Here is a 20,784-nt window from a genome sequence, read left to right as displayed (position 1 = left end):
CGATATGATAGCTGTCTTTTCTTGCAGAAAACTGCGCACTGAGTACAATGTGGAAGCGCACTCGACCACGACATAGTTTTATAACCACTATTGTTCCTAGGACTGTTTGCCCGAATATCCGGGCTTTTAACACATTAAACTGGCTAGAATTGTGCACCCATTTTAGTTGTTCTAATCTTTCAAATTAGATATGAAAAATATCTGTTCTCATTTGTTATCGTATACGAAGCAAAATTCATTGTATAAACGTGTATTATAGAAAAAACAAATTTCATAAACTAAAGAAATATTCTATGTATAAATGAGAAATACATTTCCCAAATTATTTATCAACTTTTTACTTAGCATCTATCTATATATCAAACTTCGATTGTTTTGCTTTCTTAGTACGGTAGAAACAAGTGTAATTCTGACACTAATAAAAAAATCGCTCCTCGACACATTATTTTAATTAAAAGTATTTGATCACTCATTTTAGTTCATTACAGACTAAAACAAAATGTATAATTAAACAACAACGATATTAGTCCTCCCACTGACTCAGTTCTCGTTAAATGAGTTTTTTCTTACGGTATACTAAAACGTGAATCCTTCAGCTTGTTTGTTACTAATACAAACACAAAGTTTTAACTGTTTTAATTGTTTATTATTCTATTACTTCGACAAGTTTCGACCTTTGCATGCGAAAACGGTTTTAAACACCAACGCGTTCGCTGTTTGCCTCCGTGTATAATTTATGAGTTGATAATTTCGTGTATGAATCTTAAACATAAAATACGTCATGTTGTACAACGCATCGCTTGATAGCAGTAAGATACTAGAATATCAAAATAGTCAGAGAAACTTGTTAGATTTAAATTGCAAACGTTAACATCCCTTCAGTAGAATAAACAAAAGAACAATTAATAGGAATTATTTCGTGGCATAAATTTAGAAAAACGTAGATATGTCCTCCTTAATTTTTTATAACTGCTGTAAATAAACTGGTCTGGAGTGATCTCAAAGCGACGATAAAAATATAACTACCATTCTGAGAGCTCCTTCGTCCTAAAAACTAGCATATGTGAACAAGTACAAGCAATTACAGGTCAAAGGTAATAAATATGCATTAAACACGTTCGACTTTACAAGACATTTTCGTCAAAATTTACTTTTGTTAATAATAATAATAATTTTTTATTCTTATTATGTGAAAGCTGTGTATAGGTATTCTTCATGCTACATTTTGTTGGTCAAGTTTATTTTATGTTTTCCTACTTTATGAATAATTTTATAACACCGAAGTGCTCATTTTATACTTCTATTTTGTCGTTTAATAAAATTTTAGTGGATAAAAAATAACGTTCTGAGCATAAATTGTGAGATGAACATAGGAGCTTTTCTTAAGTTGTAATTAATGTTTAGAAGGAGAAACTTTGACGAGTTCATCAGTGTGTTTATTTATACTTGATAGTAGTTATGTGCATAACTTATGGCGTCATATGGCAAGATAATGAGCATGAATTGAGTATGTTACCTAACAAATCAGTTACGTTTCGTTAATATTGATCCAAAACGATGCTTATTTACTGTAAATATTGAATTACTTGATTTCTTCGTATTATAGCAAATTACAGAAGAAAACTGAGTCCATTTTCTTACGTAGTGTTCTATGACATATTTCTGTGTTTTATTTATACGAAAAGCGAACATCAACGATTAATGAAAAACAAACATTAATTTGCTGTAAATTTCGAGATACACATTTGTAAATGTATAATTATGACTGTCGACTTGTGTAGTTTATTTTGTTTGACATGCAAACGACTCGAGTGGCCTTCAATTTTGCTCAGGCCCCACTTGTAGTGTAAAATAATTTTAATATAAACTCACGTGATAACACCATGCGGCAATAAATTGCCGTAAGGTTATAGTATTTGTTATCTGAAAAAAAAAGTTTGAATAACGTGCGTAGATTCTTTCTCACAGCACTGATTTGCAGTGTTTTTTTGCCGGACAACCCAATATTTGTGTTTGACTTGAACTCATCGTCATTTACTTTCATACACAGTTTCCGCAACATTTTTGCAAAAAGTTACTATTTATTTTTACTTTATCTGACTTATATCGCCACTGCCTATTTAGAATTTGCTATTCCCTGGTAATATATGAGTGATCTAAAGGAAAAAACCGTTTTCACGTCATTTAGTAAGCGAACTGTAAATGAATAAAGCAGCAGAAGGAACGGACTGCGATATTTGTCGTGCACACACATTTTAATCGATTTCTGATTCAAACGAAATTCTAAAAGCCTCTTTTCCGTTGCGGTCGAGCTAGAGGATGGTCATACGTGTGAGAGACAAAGGCTACGATTTGGAAAATTGCGCTATAGGAGTGTGTTGGGTGTATGGGTGGTTTTGGAGTGCTATCATTAGAATGAATCACTCCTGCAGTATTGTGATAATGGCTGGATTAAGCACAGATTCACGAATTCCCCGTTTATGCAATGAATTACGCTATAATGGCAGGGAATCCAATGAGTTTAACCTACCTTCTCCAAAGATAACTTTATAAACAACGTAAAAACTCTAGTGCTAGTACTGTAGGCGCACTATTTTTGTATACTAATAAAATATTACACCCTAGAAGTTAAACATCCAGAGTTCGTAATTCGTAGAATCATGAATTACAGATCTTCCGACGGTCACCAAACGCTGATCAGGGGCGTATATATTGCTGTTCTCTGTAATAAATTTATATAAAATAAACTTGTTGGCCACAGAGGCAAGAGCAATTTTATAACATAATCATAATTTTAGCTTCCAGCTCGGTCACTGTGCATTCATTGGTGAAAATTTTATTTCGAATATCTCAAGAGTCAAATGCGTGTGTTTGGTTTGTTATAAATGTCATATTAATATTGCATTTACAAATTGAACGTACAATGCATTAGGGTTGAAACAAAGGCTAAAGCGTGACTGTGTTATGAGTCTAAATTAAAATGTGATAATCGCGTTGAGAAAATTGGTAGTTTTTATTATAACCACACACATTTTGTTGTTTAACTAATCTAGCGAAAATTAATTTAAATTCGGTGATAATATTTCAGCAGACCTCTGATAACAGTAAACTAAATCCACTTGATACATAAATATTTTTATATTTTAGTAATACTGTTTTCTGCCACCTGGGGGTAGTTTCACATGTTTTAAAATGTGAAATAATACGTCAAAAATTTACCAGCTGAAAATTTTAAATTAACCCGAGTGTTCTTATCAATTGCCCTTTTTTTATTTTTTAGATTTCTTCCATATTTTCAAACATATTGCATAATTTATGACGTCTTATCAAACAGCTTTAGTTTTACAGTTTTTGCTCCAATTAAGACATTTTAAAAAGAATACGTCAATAGTATAAATGTTCACACGCGAATAAGCCATCATTAAAAGAACTGCGTTTGGATTGGAACTAACACAGAAGAGTTACTTTCTTCATAACTGGAGAAAATATGCATTTTCTGAGAAAATCTATAAGACTATGTTACTTAAGTATCACTTATGTAAGATTACCATCATAACTATATTAATAAACCTGTATGTAATTACGTATTATTATAGATATTAAGAAAGCTCCATTTATAAAAGGGGGCCAAACGCTCTCGAAATGAAATAATTATTATTAAAAAGAGAAATCTGATATGCTATAATTTTGAAACAGCGCTTGAGAAAGAATAACACAACTGACTGAAATCGTAACCAGGCTGCGTAAACGACTGATCATATGACTAGCGTGTAAATTCAACCTTCCGTTGGGGTAGTTAGCTGTGTCTCATTGCTTTATTATAGAGACTGTTGTCAGTTGTTTGTCCTTAGAATACAAAGGCCGTGGTTTGGCCACAGATGTAACTAATAGTTTGTTCTCAAAACCACGGTTCTATCACTTGAATTACACGACGAACAAAAACACAAAGGGCAAAGGACGCCAAAATCTAAGAAAAAATAAGATTGACCTGGGTATTAAAGAAATACACACTAAAGTACTTCACTGGCAGATCATCACAGCAAAGCATTTCAAATAATGTTGATGTTATAACTAAAATGTTTGAATTAAACTTTCTAGTTTGACAATAATTTTAAGCATATTTCGTTTTCGAATTGAGTTGAACGTAAAAACCACATAAACTAGTTTTGAGCATCCAACGATAATAAAAGTAGTAAAATATTTGAATGAATAGTGTAGTGAAGTAGAATTATGAGTAAAAAAGCCGCTCTCCACAACTAAAGTTTCCTGATAGTTAGAAAATACGCCACCAGAGAAAACAACATGGGCAATAGTTGGAAAAACACTTCAAGTCGAATGTATACAAACTGTCGAAAGTATACTTTGGAGAATATTATATCTCTTGAAAAACGTAAGAAAACTGTACATTTATATCCCCAACAACAAGCAGGCGTAAACGCCATATCAATTCCGCCTTCCACGCTTCACATCTCCTTTACCTACTAACTGCTAACAATTATTAAAAGTTTTAAATGTAAAATACATAGTCATCAGATATTTTCAAAAATATTTCAGTTTCTCTATTTAGTTTGTTATTTGGAATAATGTTTTCCCTTCCTACAAAATTTTCCGGCGAGTCCTCATATAAAATGTAGAGCCACTTGTTTACTGTCAACACACTGGCCGGCAGCAGCTCTTGAAACAAATACCATATAAAAAAGTGTAATTATGGAGGTTTTCAAGCAACGTGAGATCAATTACTGAAACTCCACTTCGAAATATAGGGCGGTTAATCTCTTCTATTAATGAGAGTAAAGTCGGCAACCAAGATAAATCTCTTTTTCTAAAACCGTTTATTCCGAGAGAAGCCCACGCATTTGTTGCAAGCTTTATTCGAACTTGTCGGATATTGACAAGATGGGTAGTAGAACAGGTATTTAAACAAATGTGTCATTTTATCAATAATTTCTTTCTTTTCAATTATTTATGATAGTACACTTTGAATAACAAATATTATGTGGTGAATATTTTTTGACCTACTAATAAACCTACTTTTGGAGTACTCGTAGGTAAGGTCATTTTTCTAGAATAGAAGACAAATAATGTCGTGATTTGCCATAGAGTGCCTTACGTATCTTGTTTAGATTCTACATTATTGTTCATTTTTATGCGTAATTTTATGTCTTCATGTTGTGGTCTTTCAATTTAAAACAATATATGATTTGCATTTTATCTGATTAAACTTTCCCCTTCAAGCTAAAAACAATAGCGTTTACAAAATTTTAACATTTTTATCCATTCTCAATAGGTATATAAGTCTGCGGAGACCCGTAATCCACCCGAGACATGAATTTTTTAATCAATAATTTTAAGTATTTCTGGAACCTTAAAAATAACAATAATATGAAAGTAGGACTGTAAATTTCTATTATTATCTAAAAAAACACAGACTGTGTACAGAAAAAATCTTATTATGTGGGAATAAAATTATATAATAATTTTTATTTTATTGACATTGTTATGTATTACTTATATATTGACGGTTGCTAAATGATAGGGTAGTAAAAGGAACAATAAGACTATCTAATTAGTATATCTATCTATTTTGTGGGTTAAATCGTCGTGATTATCTTGATAAATTTATTATAGTCGCCCTTAAGACCAACTGCAAAAATTAAAGCATTAAAAAAGTCATTACACTTTTTAAAGCGATTATGAGCAACGCTAACAATGTTAGCTGTCTTTATCAAATCCGTTCATCACGGGGTATCCAATTTCCCATTCATTGCCAGTTTAAAAACCCCAATAAAACCAATTGATTGGTTTTTACGAGTACCTTGATTGAGTCACTGAAAATCCCTTTACGTCCTATAAAAGCTCCATATGATTAATTATCTGTTTAATTAAGCAAAAATTTCTCGCAGCATGCCAATACGCTTTCGATCGTAAATTAAATCGCCGATCAAGAGAAATGGCAAACAATTCATCACCACCACCGCAAAGATAACAAATCATGAATAAAAAATGAGCACAAGCAGGAAATTTCCGTTACAAAAAATGGAGGAGGAATGGCAAAAAAGATGAACCGGTACAGGAGTTCCTCGACTTACAAGCCTGTATTGCTCACCTGTGACTCGTAACTCGATAAATATGCTGGTCGCAGGATGTGTTGACACTTGACATTCGTAGAGTCCGGCATCTGAGGGTCGAACATGTTTTATGACTAGGTCCCAGTTTTGGAGGTGTCTAGCATGTTCCACCATGAAGCGATCATCAGCTATGTACGGGCCTAGACCGATCGTTAGGATTGTAGGTGGAGTGACATCCTTTCTAATCCAGGACACCTGCAAAAAATTACTGAAGTTTTCATTGCAGAAGTTACAGCGTTAACGCAAAAGTTTTTCGTGGTGAAAATTGGAAATCGATTCACATTGTTTTTAAAGCAACCAAAGCTTTTAGCAAGGTATGTTTAATAGACAATGCTTTTAAAGTTCCCATTTTAGTTTTTGTCAAATACTAAGACAGTCATGGTAACCCTAGGGACTTACTTAAGAACGTAAAATTCGTATTTTTTTCCTGAGACAAGAAAGTGTCACGATGTTTTCACAGTGTTTGAGAATACTGTTTCCATCTTTTTAATTAAATTGTGTTCGTTTCATTTAAATACAGAAATAAAACAATTAAATTAGTAATATTGCAGCTTTGGCAAATATAAATTTTAAATAATTCGGCTATTAAGCCCGATATTAAATTTAAAACTCAACTGGAAGGATTTCGAGTTATACCGGAAACAGAAAATTTCCATCAACGATGTTAATAATTTTTGCCTCACCAGACTCTCCCCACTATTTATTTAAAGATATCTCAATAGTTATAATTTTGCAAATCTGTATTACAATGTATATTTAATTAAATACATAAATGAAGCTTACTCTTTAAAAAAATGGACCTGAAAAATGTATCCAGTTATCTCTGTTTCGCTGATGCTAACTTTAAAATATTTGGTAAACTTACTCAAAGTTAAAGTCCCAAGATTAAATAGAAATACCAAAATCGTTTAACTTATCCATAATGTATACAATGATACAAAGATTTAATACTGCATTCTATTTAAACATGGTTCCTTTCTTTCTCTAGGAAACTTCGAGCAACCTCGATGGTTTTAAAATACGTATTTAAAGCTGATCAGAAAGCACATTTTCACAAACTTTGGAGTTGTCTAAATTGGCATTGAGCACCGCAACTTGTCATTAGTTTGTACATAGATTTTTTGCTATAAAATTCACCAGAAATTTTATTAGCATTTAATAAAAGCGAAATAATCACAAAGATCTTCCCGTTATTATTACAATTACACTTTTAAATCGAATCAATATTTTTTATCATCATGGTAATATTCAACGTTTTTTTTTAATTTTCTGCCTTTGTTGCTAAAATTGCTTTTTTTATTTTTAATTTGAATGGTTTTTGTAAAGGACCACAGGCGTCAAAGATTGGTCTAATTTTTTTTGTAACAGAATTTAATACAACTGGAACGCACCAGTTCTATCTATAATAATCCACACAGAAACTCCAACAAAAAAAGACTACAACGTTTTTAATTTAATTTTTTTTTAGATGTGTTCTGTAATTATTGAAGCTTGTACAAAGTACCAGTCTGCTATTCAGAATTGCAATGTTAAACGTTTGATACGCTGAGGCTTCCTTTTCAGATTTACAAAGAAAATTATTTACATTACGAAAATCTTACAAATTGGTCTGAACATGGACATAACGATTTCAAAGGCAATCTAAACAACAAAAATAAAGGAAATTTTACCTGAGGTCATTCTTTATAAAATGTCGTCGAATTGAATACACTGGGATAAAAATGAATTCTTTTAGATTAATCTGATCAGTTTAATCGTTGCCATAAAAATGGTGGAGGCACCGGGATAATATTATTTCTATATTTTTTCTACATACGAAAGAAAATATAGAAAAAATAATTGCTATCGTCCCAAATCAGCCGGTGTATGAAAATTAGACAAAATGTATTCACTTGCATGTATGACCAACAACTCGATGACAAACAAGTGATTACTTGATTAGACTACTGGGGAGCGGTGCAATTAAACTGCAAGAACACATTTCAGTCGTGTAATAATGGTCTCTAATTACACTAACTAAAAATTATTGGAACACACATGGCATATCGGTAACATCCATTTCCATAATGCATTTTTCATTTTTTTGTGTGTAAACATTAGACAAGTTTTACGTCATAATTTACAAACTAGGTCTAAAGTGGTTGTGAAGATGGTAAATCTCTAATCATTCCTTCTAAAGACTCTACATTATCTACTTAAAAGTTTTATTAAAATATGTGAAAGTCTCAATAAAATATACATATGGAGAAAACGCTCCTCTACTTGTAGTTTAATACGTTTATTTATATTTTAACTTAAGGCAGTTCAAATAAAATTCGTATTTTCAAATTTTATAGGAGTAATTATTATGTAAGAGACTGGGCTTACCTAGTACATCTGAAGCTAGGGAAGTTGAGTCTAAATGACTTTAGATCATTTAGATCATTCGTAACCTAGTTACAAACATCATTTCAGTACGCGAAAGTTTTTTACATAAGTGTATTTTAACAAAAAAATTACTTTAAGCACTGATTTCTTATAATTTACTAATTACACTTGCGTTTTCTCAATACGTTTTGTCATTGTTCACTCTTTAAATAAATGACATTTTAAATCATTATTTCTTGCCAAATATATAAAAATATATTTTTAACGCTGTTATGAGCAACTCTAGGAAAACAATCACCATTCAGACCATTTAGAAAATTGCATGCAATCAAACAAAAAAAACCTTGACTGCATACGTCATGAATAAAAAATATGGTATTGATTAGGTTTTCTAGCTTTGTGATAGTGTAAAAAACGAGATATCCTTTAAAGAGACATTTAAAAGAGATTTCAAACGAGTTTATTTAGGAAAAGTGCAGACTAAGCGCAAAAATGAAACCCTGGCGAGCCCTTAATAAAGTAAACGGCGTCTGTTTAGTAGTGAATTCGGCAGCACACTCGTTCCCTCTCGAAAATGTCAAGAATGCTTTTTAAAGTTAGGAAACACAAACATTCAATGACTTCAAGAAGATAGAATCTAAGCTGTAAATGTGCAGCCTATTTACCGGTTTAAAGTGATACCAGACCGCGATCCGGTTTTTATTCGAAATTCTTCTAAAGAAAAGTGGAGCGAAACACAACAGCAAGATACATTAGCAGGTGTAAACCATCTAATAAATATAGCTACGACTGTCAAAGTAATTTTCAGAATGATGATGAGGTTTTCTGTTTCTGTACTTGCAATGATTGCATAAATTTATCTATTGTACAACGCAATAACTTTGTCGTTACAAAGACAATAACAAAGAGAATTTGAAACAACTTTAGCGGACTCATTTGCGGGTAAAAGATAATCTTGTCTGCTGTTAATTTGTAACTAACTTCGAGAAGATATGGTGGATAAGTATGTTTATGATTTAACAAAAAATTGTATATGTGGTTTCGATCAGAGCACATCTACAACACGAGATCAAAAAAAAAAAAACAGAAAAAAAGAGTTAACTATTCGTCTATTAGCTGTTAATTTTCGTATTATGAAATCATATCTTAATAAATGGTTCCTGAAATCTGTGACGACACAGTTTTTAAAGTTAATAATACTCTTTGTTATTATTTCCTGTTTCTTTGTTGTATCATTACGTGTGTAGTTATGGTTATGAGATTCTTTTATACTATGAGATCAATATAACTCTACTGTGAATTTATAACAGTTGTATGTTTTACTGAGTTGAAACAATTTTAGCGGACTGACTGCAACTGGTGCCGTTTCCCCCCACACTATAAACTTTATAGCAATACTTACTACTCCATTGTTAAATTTGCGGACGATGCAAGGCAGCTTTGCCGTCCCACCAATCTGCGCCGCCACCGACGTCGAATTGGCCGTTGCGAAAACTGAACTTCTGCCGGACGATGAAATGGAAGGGACTTTTACCACATTGTCTTTGCTTCGATGGGTTTCGTACGCCCTCTTATCTCTACTCAGCTTGACCATATCTGCAATATTTCTTCCATTAAACTCAAGAACTGACTCGATTTCCGCGAAAATATGACGAATAAGGAGCAAATGCCACCATCTTAAATATCAGCAACAAATTTCGAGTACAAGGGAATATCCAACTTGAACTCTCCCGGTGATGTTTGAAGTTATTACAACCAAAAGTCTAACATCTGCAGCAAAGCAGTTTCTTGAATTACTACTTTTACGTCCTTTATTATAACTTTAGGGGTCGAACCTTTATATTGAGTTGGCTTCCGGCTCTCTAGCTAGCAAACAAACCTATCGTCTATTTCATTTTCCAGGTAAACATGCAGCTTATTAAAGAAGTTTTTTTTTTTAATTATTGTACAACACGATGTTGGGCGTTCAAATAAAGAATTTCATTTGGTCGTGAGAGAGCTAGACAATTTGACTGCAATTTCATAAGACAAAACGGTAGTATCGAATAGCCTACCATCCTTGTCTAAAACTCGTGCTATCATATTATGTCCAGCTAGGACCTTTATATGATCTTAATTTGCCTCTAACAATAGGCAATTTAATAGCATTATGAGCTCATTTTCACTTTATGTTTAATGTTAAAGATTCTGTTTACATGTGTGCCAGGTCACGGTCACAAACAACCGTATTTTGATATCACAACAAATCACCTCAAGCTTAAATAACCGAGATCGAGTGTGATAAATGAAAATTTATGGGTCGACGGTTCTTCAGGACAGGAAGTATATTAAACAACAAATATCAAAAAGTGTTTGATGTGTGTAGATTATTTCTTCTACGTTTATTTTAGTAATTTAAAATTTATAACATATGTCAGTGTCACTATAAGTTTTTCATTTTATGACAACAAGGGAAACAGCTTTAATTGTTAGAAATCGTGCTTAATACGTTCATAAAACTGTGGCTGTAATTTAAATAAAGTACGATTTCAAGCATCAACAGGTTTATTAACATTGTCACGCAACTTTAATCCGTTGAATGTAATGCAAATAAATATAAACGTTATTCTTATAATTAGCGTTTCCTCATAAAGCAAATACAAAACACAGGTTAACGGCACTTCCAAAAAAATTTTGTATATTGAAAAAATAATTGATATGAACCTTGCAACACAACGCTATGAGGTCTTAAAAATTAAAATATAAAATTAAAGGGGCACGAGCCATTTACATTACACTTATTAAGCTGTACAAGCGATTATATCACTTAAAAAATTCATTATAATACTAACTGCTGTATTTTCAGCTATAACATTGCTATAATTTTGTAATACGAAATAATTAAAAGAATAATAACCTCAAATTTCATAAAAAGGTCAACAAATGGAGGTTTTGACGCAAATTGTAAAATTCATTCTACAAATTTTATTTTTTTTTACGATAGCCTGTATGTGCAAGGTTATATTACCGGGAAATTATTAAATAAAAAATAAAGGAGCGTGCTACGATATAAATTTCAAGCAACATTTAAGAACATTTGCACTTACAGTTTCAAAGTTAAATTGTAAAATATTGTTATACAATTATGATTTTTTCCTACAAATCTAGATGATTAGGGTATAAAATTTAAATCAAATTTGCTATGAAAAATTTCGATGTGACCGAATCGCATTTTTGGCGGGGATTATTATATTATACGGATTTATAAAATACATATAAAATTTTACAACAATCAATCCAGTAGTTTCGGAGATTATCTGTCTAATAAAACGTGGCACAGACGTTAGATAGTCACAGACAGACGGAATAGCGACACCCACTGTTTCATATTCTAGGGGTATTTTCCTTTTAAATCTTAAAGAGAAAAATGAATCTTACGGTTTTTTGATTTCTACGAAAAGTCTTCGTATATGAAACCAGTAAAACTTTATCAAGAGCTTACGAGTTAGTCAAACGCTCTCTCATTCTGCGATGGTAACATATACCTACTTACTTGAAAAAAGGGCGGGTAAAATATTGCCCCTACACATTCACATGTTAAAATATGACCTACAAAACACAATACAACTAACTACACAAATATAACCTCAAAAATAGTAATTTAATAAACGATGTAAATACGAGACATTTTCGACACTTTATTGCCGGAAGTTAGTAATACTAATAATAAACAATTGTAGTTATTATAGCTAGGTAAAGTGTCTCAGAATTTTGCATACCAAAATGTAGATATTTAAGCATTAATAAAGCTGGTTGTATAGTTGGAATTTAAAGAATTACAATGAAAAAATATCTGGTTTTAACGAATAATTACACATATTTAAAGAAGCATTAACATTGATATACCCTTCATTAAATAAAAACCTCTTCGATGCTTTCGTTATAAAGTGGACGCAAAATCATTACAGCTATATGAAAATGCTTCCAGCTGTTTACTTCAAAGTGAATGGCTTTTGAAAATGATATGATAACTTCTACCTGCTTCCTCACAAACGTGGAAGTAGAGCTACCTTAAATAATTCAAAGCATCGTCAATTTTCGGATATTCTCCAATGGAATTATAACGCAAATCCTACCAGCTCGCTCAAGGCTATTTGTTTATACATGAAAAGTAATGGAACGTATGTTTTATATATTAAAGATTGGGTACGCCATTTTGCAAACATAAAAACCCGATGTTCATATAAACGGAACAGAAATCACATTTCCTATAATACAGCTTTAAAAAAAGCGGACACCTTTAACATCTCATTCCGTGAAAAATTGCTTTCTGCGAATTTTCTTTTAAAAATGTACGCTTTACTTTCAATCGGTTCGAAAACATAACAAAATGATAAAAAAGTATTCGGTTTAATAAAATAATTTCTACGAATAGATCGCTGCAAACGTGAGTATTATTAATACCGGTCGTGATTATATTTAATAATATGAATATTATTCAACATCATTACGAATGCTGTGATATACGTTTACCACACAAAGTGCTTTCTACAATAAATAGAATTAGCGAATTTATTTAATAATCAAAACTAGTGCAAGCATTTTGCGTTGTGAATGTTCGATTGTTATTTACGCATTAAGGGCGTAAAGGTACTGTTTTTGGCCGAAGGCGTGAAATTGAAGCTCGAGCGTTTAACTAGGGCCACCGCACGCCAATTAGATAAACAAGTAGTTAACCTTGTTACTATCGAGCAAATAATATAATGATTTCCTCCTACGACGTTTGGTTCTAATTTGTATTAGAATTTTTGGAAGTGATGATTAATGAATCACACAGCAATATTTTAATCCTTTTATTTTCGTCTCCTAGAAAATATCATCAGTTATTGTTTAGAGAAACGTACTTTCTAAAATTAACTCATCTTAAAAAATTGAAAATTATGGTTTATATAATGCAGGGTTTTCGCGTAATGTACAAGTTGGTAGAAAATATAACCTACAGTTAGATATTTATTGCAAAAAAAAAGAACCAATACGTGCCCTGTATTATTTTTCTATAAATAAATTGAAAGTCGGTGCTAATAATTATGGTGGATGCGCCGGGTAAAATAATTAAAAATCTATTAAAATATACGTTTTAGTATTCGCTTTCAAACGTTCATAAATATGTAATACATTTAAACCCATGAAATTCAGACAACTGATACAATATTTAATACAAAACTTTATGACTTAGTTTGTAACAATGCAGACTTTTCCGTTTACTTCATCTACCATTAAAAAAATCTAATAAGAAAACACTACGTAGATGAATCTAGCGAAGATTATATGGTTACACTATTTGAATTTTCCAAGAAAACTTTTCGTGTTAACTTCCAATTTATAGTTTTTTCTTATGCATTAAGATACATACAATGTCGCCTTCTCTTGTTCCCTTTTGTTGTCTTTTAAGTTACAAATCATATTATTTCAGAACAGTCACCTCATATTTAAATAACTAAAAAACCTTATTTTATAAGGTCGATGATTCTTGAATACTCACACTACTGGAAAACTTTTACGCAATATGAACGTAACTCTGGAACGTATTCAAATATTGTGAGGAAAAACAAAATGATACGGAGCACGAACACTTAATTAAAACCTAACCACCCATGGATACAAACTTCCCCACATTCCATCTTATACGTTCATTCTAAACTCACGTGTGTGAGTAAACGTATCATTTCTAAGAGGAGGCCCCATTTTATGTACCGCTAATTGAAAATTTCAGATTCCTTTATAAACTGGAACGACGGTAATAATACTTGAAGTAAACACATGGAATTGACCATGTTTTTTCCCTCAAACGTTCGGCTTGGATATTGAATTTTTATGTTTAGTAACGCATTAAATGATGAACTGTCGCTGGAGAGAACAACTGACTACCGAATAACACATTTTTTACAAACAAATAATTCCTCGAGAAAATTTGCGAGTTGAGCCGACGATTTCTAAAATATCACTCCGACACCAACGCTTGGCTCGATGGTTGTATTGTCAGCCCTACTATTTAATAACTGTCAATGTGAAATTCTTGTCGCCTCATCGCCATCTTCCAATCAACCAAATCCAAGAATTAAATCTGGCGACATGCTTCTTGTTTTAGTCGAGATAAGAAACCATTAAACCTGGTTTTAAAAGCTCGATTTAAAAGCTCTTGCATGATTTCAAAAAGTTTATTCAGGACTGAGAACAACATAACAATTTTTAACTAAGTGTAAAAAAGCAACCAGATAATATTTATATCCCGTTCCGTGTGATTTTGCACACTATGTTAACATTTTATAATTTGGAATTAAATTTATAAAATTTCCAGTTCATAATATATCATCTTTTATACTTCATCTTCACAGAGTTTGTTTTCATCTTTCATTTAAAAATTATGTAACCACAGCTCCGAAACCAGAATCCAGCATCTCTAATAAGATTTGAAGGCAGTGGTTAGTTTGAAATCGAAGACAGCTATTATTTGCAGTGGTTTGAGGGAGATTAATTTCCCCACTTCGTCTCCAGCGTCGTGGTTACACAACTTGTGGACCCAAAATAAAATACCTACGTAGAAGTAGTTATATGCATTAAAAAATATATCGACATATACTATTGCTTACTCATAAACGAAAATAAAATCAATATTTTTTTGGCAAATAAAGAAGCGGAAAATTGCTTTGGTGGAAAATTCGACTTAGACTGAGCAGAGTCTGCTGATAAAGGCAGCAGCGATAAGCTTTCAAACATTCGACAAAAATGAAATCACGACGTAATGTAATGTTTTCGTTTTTCAATAAGTTTTGCAATACTTCTCAAATACTTTTATTGAAATAACTTGTCTCTTGTAAGTTCTGTTTTATTTAATGGAATGAATAACTAATATCATGTTTTCTCGACGTTTCATGACACATGCTTTTTATTAAATCGATCATCTCCGAAACTACTGGACTGATTGTTCTGAAATATTAAATGTATTTTAAGTCTATCACGTAATGGTAAAATGCAGACCACAATTTGTCTGATTATCCCCACCAACAATTTCGTCTTTTCAAAATTTTTCTGAATAAATCTTACCTAAAATATGCAAAATATTATAGTCATTTACATGATTCAGGGTTGCTCACGCAAGGTGAAAAAACTAAAACATTAATAAAATACGGCTTGACTCCTTCTCTATTTTAATTAAAAGTTTTTATTAGAATAAAATTAAATTGGTGAAACCCAATTTTATACGAAATGTATCTAAGACACTAGTTTGGTTGTACTTCAGGGGCGACGGAAGTTCTATCTAAATAAGTTTAAACCATGTTTTAAAATCTAAATCATGCATGATAATAAAGAAAATCTCTTCTAATAATTCGAAAACAGTGCTAGATGTCTTGTGCAAAACTACTAGTTAACTGTATTTCGTCAAGCAAACACTTAAAATCGTCGCATGAAGCCAGTGGAGAATCCATTAGCTTCACAAACTCATGAACATCTTGTGCAGGCTGTGATTTTAAAGTTGTATGAATTTACTTTTCATTACGGAAGCATATATCAGCATTTACTTTAACTTCTTTTGTTTATTTATCCTAACATCAATTAATTCGCTCTAGTGAAACCGGGAATACAAACCTTGATAAATAACGGAGGAAGAAGTCATCATCAATTCTGCCGAAACGACGAAGAAAAAACACGTATAAATGTTCAGTGAATACGCAATAGCTGCCATTGTTGTGGTGAGCATGAATAAAACGCACACATCAATGAAAATTAACCGTAACTCGATTAGACGTTCCAAAGATAATCTCGATCAGTCTTAATTGTTGGTGCATAATTAATAGAATAGCCCACACATACAAATCCGCACAATCACAAAAGGTCGTACATACACAACCCCGCTACTATTATTATTACATCACGGCGGAACGGCTTTGTTTACGGCAATTCTCGTGTTTCAGGCGCTCTGTTCCATTGTTTCATAATTTGCTGAAAAGGGGTTCCGTCAGGAAGAGATTGCGAGGTGTTATTCTGCTTTAATGAGATGGTACTAGTTGGTATCATAGCGACGAAGAACGTCCCTTGTTAGGCGGTGGCAGACATGACAACCATATGGACCTGAAACAACGAAATGTTTTATTATTTTTGCGGCTAATTTCTGAAATTTGAGAAACGTCTCGTAAAAACGTTAATTAGTTGTGGTGACACTGTTTTAGAAACGAAGGCCAGCAAAAATAAAAATATTCGTACATGTACAACGTACAACTTTACAATGCATAGACGGCCTCGCTAAGAATTGTCATTAAGTAATTAGTATATTACATACCGAGGCAGAAAGTATGTCATTTCTGTCGAGAGAACTATAGTTCGTTCTCGAAACAGGAATGATACTTTTGCCGAGGTTTGTATACTATTTTATTCACAATCATTTAATAATACAAGCAACAATACAATAATCAAAAACCTTCCTTCATAATAATACGTGCTGTTTATTTCGGTAAGATATTAACACTTAGTAGGCACTGGACAATTGACATTTTGTAAAATTAGTTAATGAAAATCACACCAAATTTGTAACCAAATTTGCATTTTCTCAGTTTTTTAACAAATAAACTGTCTGATGGTGAAAGAGAATCAGCCGTCATAGAATGTCGCACAAAACTTTTAACGACGGCATATGTCAATTATGTCATTCAGTTGTCAACATAACCATGACTTTCATTTGACAATTTGACATTTAAAGTTCAAATCGACAGTGGCGCACAAAGTAGGTCATTTCTGACCGCTTACACGTCATAACTGGCCGTTTTCAGGCTTTTCCGACTCGTTGAAAAATGTATCGTGAAATCGCTGACTTTCTAACCTTTCAGAGGTCAGAAAAGCTGTATGTTACTGACTGATTGTGAATAAAAATAATTTACAATGAAACTTAATCTGACACTGAAGGATGAGATTCCTATATTAAAAGATCATAGAAATAAAACAACTTTTACTTAATACGAAGGATCGTCAACTGTTCATTGTAGACAACTATTATAAGTCTCCACTAACTTTAAGTATTAAATAATCCAGTTGGCTTTTCATTGCATTGTTCGACTCTTGTGGCATAGCACTAAGGCAAAATAACAAACAAAACTGCTAAATAGTTGTTTACAAATTACAATGTGCTAGTTGTGTTATTTCCACTAGTTTGAAATGAATTTTAAACGAAGTTGTTTGTTTCACTGTTTTTATTTAATACATTTAAATGTACCTTTGTATTTCTACACAAGCAGCCCGATGCAATAATTATGTACGTGAAGTTCAATTAATTAATAGCATGCAATAATTAATAAAAAATAACTTCAATGCAGTGTACACTATTTTTTTCCAGAAATGGCAAAACTTGAATAAAATCTTAAAAAATACGCATAATTTGACTAGAAAGAAGCAACAATGTGTGCTTCAAAAGGTGCCCGTATGAAAAGTTGAAATTAAAAGGAATTATTTAACAAGACTTGATTGATAAAGTGAGCGGTATTTATTGTGTTTCGAAGACGAGGAATTCCTATGTAAACAGCTTTACTGATTTTTTTTATAACTGATTCGCTGTACATATAAACAACCAAAGATTAGTACACAGGGTGATTTCGAAATACAGGGTGTTATTGAAAGGTACGTACAACAAAATGGACAGTTCTTCGCGAAGTCTAAGAAGTCGGAAAAACTTATTTTGTCTTATCAAAATTTTAAAGGGAAAATTAACCCTTTTCCAATCTTTTTAGACGCTACTGAAGGATAAATAGGTAAAATTAATTAATTTTAGTAAATCCTAGCAACTGTAACAATAAAACCTTTGTCAATACTAAATGTTGCTATAGAAACGAAAGATGATCTTTTTATCAGAGGCGTACAACAAATTTGGACATAAATTTTAATAATTTTTATCTCTAAAAGGAGAACACTTTTACCTGAACTTTTTTTAGCTTTTAGCACCCATACTTCGAGACCAATTGCCGATTTTATTTTGTACGTACCTTTCAATAACAGGCTGTATATGCAATAATGGTAATCACTGCATCACATACCGTAGTAATGTAGAAATATAGAAAAAACAAATTAAAAGTTGACTGATCCACCTTTTAAACAGTAGGTGGAAAAATATTCGAATAAAAAAAGTGTAAACACTTTCAGTTTCAATTAAAAGTAAAACCGAGTATTTGCTGATTTTCAGTCGTTCATTCATATATTCATTCATCGTTAGAGGTCAGTGCGAAAGATTATTAGTAGTAGAAACAAGTAGTGGTCCTGAGAAGGACCGATTTTTGGAAATGCTTCATGGTGATCGACTTTTTATTCTAACGGATGTTTGGTCCTTGCCACAACGATCCCACATTTTTTATTAGAACAAACATAAGCGCAATTTAGAATACTACTACCATTTTACAATAAATATTGAAAACGTTGTCCTTGACTAGCTTCAGGCTTCAGCACGTCTCAACATAATTATTTGCAAGGATACGTAAAAAACTCCGGGAGTCCCACGAACTCTAGCGAATGCCACTTCCACTCGTTGTTGAAACTCTACGATAGTTTCTGGATACTGTTGATTTCCATAAACTAACAGTTTCATACAACCCCACAGACCGGGTGAACGCGAAGGCCAAGCTACTGGGCCGTTTCTATCGACCCACTGATTGGGAAAATGGTTATTTAACCACTCACTTACTGGCTTAACAAAATCTGGTAGTGTTCCATCATGCAAGTACCACATGCGAACTCGTTCGCCTAAAGACACTTCCACATCGAGGTACTGTGTCGCGTTTAGTCTGTTTGGTAAAACATAAGATCCAACTAAGCGGTGATTTACGATACCGGCCGACCCATTTATGGAAAACTGTCGTTGAAATAGTACTTCTTGACGAGCGTGTGGATTTTCATAGGACCAAATGTGAGTGTTGTGGCTATTGAAAACAGCATTGCGAGTGAATTCTGCTTCATGCGAAAACAGAATGCAATTTAAAAAGTTAAGGCGTTCACGACATTGCTGTAACAGCCATTCGCAGTAAATTACAGGACGTGGAAAATCAGCGGGCTCCAAATTTTGCACTTTTTGAATATGGCATGGATGTAGGCATTATTTTCACTTCCGGAGCATAAGCTAAGGAAGTATAGTATTCGAATCCCTTGACTAATGGTCACTTTTATTTGAATGCACAATGTACTACAAAGTGTGAAACTCCAACTGTAGTATTCTTTCAGTCCTATCACGGCCACGATCGTGAATTTGAGGCTTGAAGGTACAATGATCTAGGAAATACTGTACCACCGATTTAAATGTTGCGTTAACCGAGCATACGACGGCAATCAACTGATACAAGACTGGCCCTTATCGTGTTTTGGCACGTTGCTTATCATTACACCACTTGGTTGGTTCTTACTCCTAGTCGTCCTGTGTCATTTATTGAATAGTAGTTATGCAATAAATCTTACTGTGAGCTGTTCCCCATTTTTTATTGTACACATTTCGAAATCACTCTGTATATTGCCGTTTATACCTACTTTTAAAAACAAGTCAAGTTGTTTCATGAGAACGGCGAGAACAAACTTAGCATTCTATTGCACTTATTGATTTCATCCTTGGTCAGCAAAACATTATAACAAATGACAAATAATGCATACGGTACTGATTGTGATTCAGAAGTAGGGAAAGTTCGCCTATTTCTTTCCGAGCGGTATATAAAGGAACTACTTTAAGAGATTCATTTCTGCACACATTGCGAGGTTACCTTTTCCGTCTTTCTGTCTTTCTTTAAGGAAAGCTTTCGGGCCAATTACATTTTAGATTTTTGTTATACTTTAACAACAAAAGGAAAACTAATAACTGAAAATCAGAATTTTGTGAAATCTAACTCATCTGAAATGGAATTTGATAATTCTGCATCGTTTTTAATTTTAAAAACAGCTCATTCTAGAAAAATAAAATCTCTAAAACTCGACATTATTTTTGTTTATAAAATTCTACAACTGATTTAGGGGTTACAAGATATTAGCTAAAATCTACGCTTCATCCTAAAAAAACTAGGACGGGTAAAAGGAATTATTGAAACATGATTTTACTATACACGTAACTTTGTCACATTATTTTTGACCCTTATACGTTTACAAACAATAAAAACATTTAATAGCAAATTACGCCTTCATAATTGTTCTGCATTCTATAATTCCTGGAAGTATGTTTGAAACCACGTAAGCAATATATGTCTGAAGTATTTCCTCAATTCCCTGTCAAAGTTCCTCAAAAATATTTGTGGGCTGA

General features: G+C 32.5%; 1 protein-coding gene across 1 annotated transcript in view; it reads right to left on the bottom strand.

Annotated features, from left to right (window-relative positions):
* The window catches only part of LOC135134502 (V-set and immunoglobulin domain-containing protein 1-like), a 79,679-nt gene that overhangs the window by 26,743 nt on the left and 32,152 nt on the right, over positions 1-20,784 (bottom strand). Inside the window, exons 2-4 of the mRNA XM_064063203.1 lie at positions 16,122-16,604; positions 9,898-10,091; positions 6,107-6,323 (exon numbers count right to left, since the gene is read on the bottom strand). Coding sequence (XP_063919273.1) covers positions 6,107-6,323; positions 9,898-10,091; positions 16,122-16,233 — 523 coding nt within the window. The 5' untranslated portion in view covers positions 16,234-16,604. The remainder of the gene's footprint in view (positions 1-6,106; positions 6,324-9,897; positions 10,092-16,121; positions 16,605-20,784) is intronic.

Source organism: Zophobas morio, unplaced genomic scaffold (assembly GCF_036711695.1).
Source record: "Zophobas morio isolate AGI-343-1 ecotype UQ-CSIRO unplaced genomic scaffold, CSIRO_AGI_Zmor_V1 ptg000023l, whole genome shotgun sequence".
NCBI lineage: Eukaryota > Metazoa > Arthropoda > Insecta > Coleoptera > Tenebrionidae > Zophobas > Zophobas morio.
The sequence above is the reverse complement of the archived record's forward strand: the minus strand, read 5'-3'. Positions and strand labels throughout refer to the sequence as shown.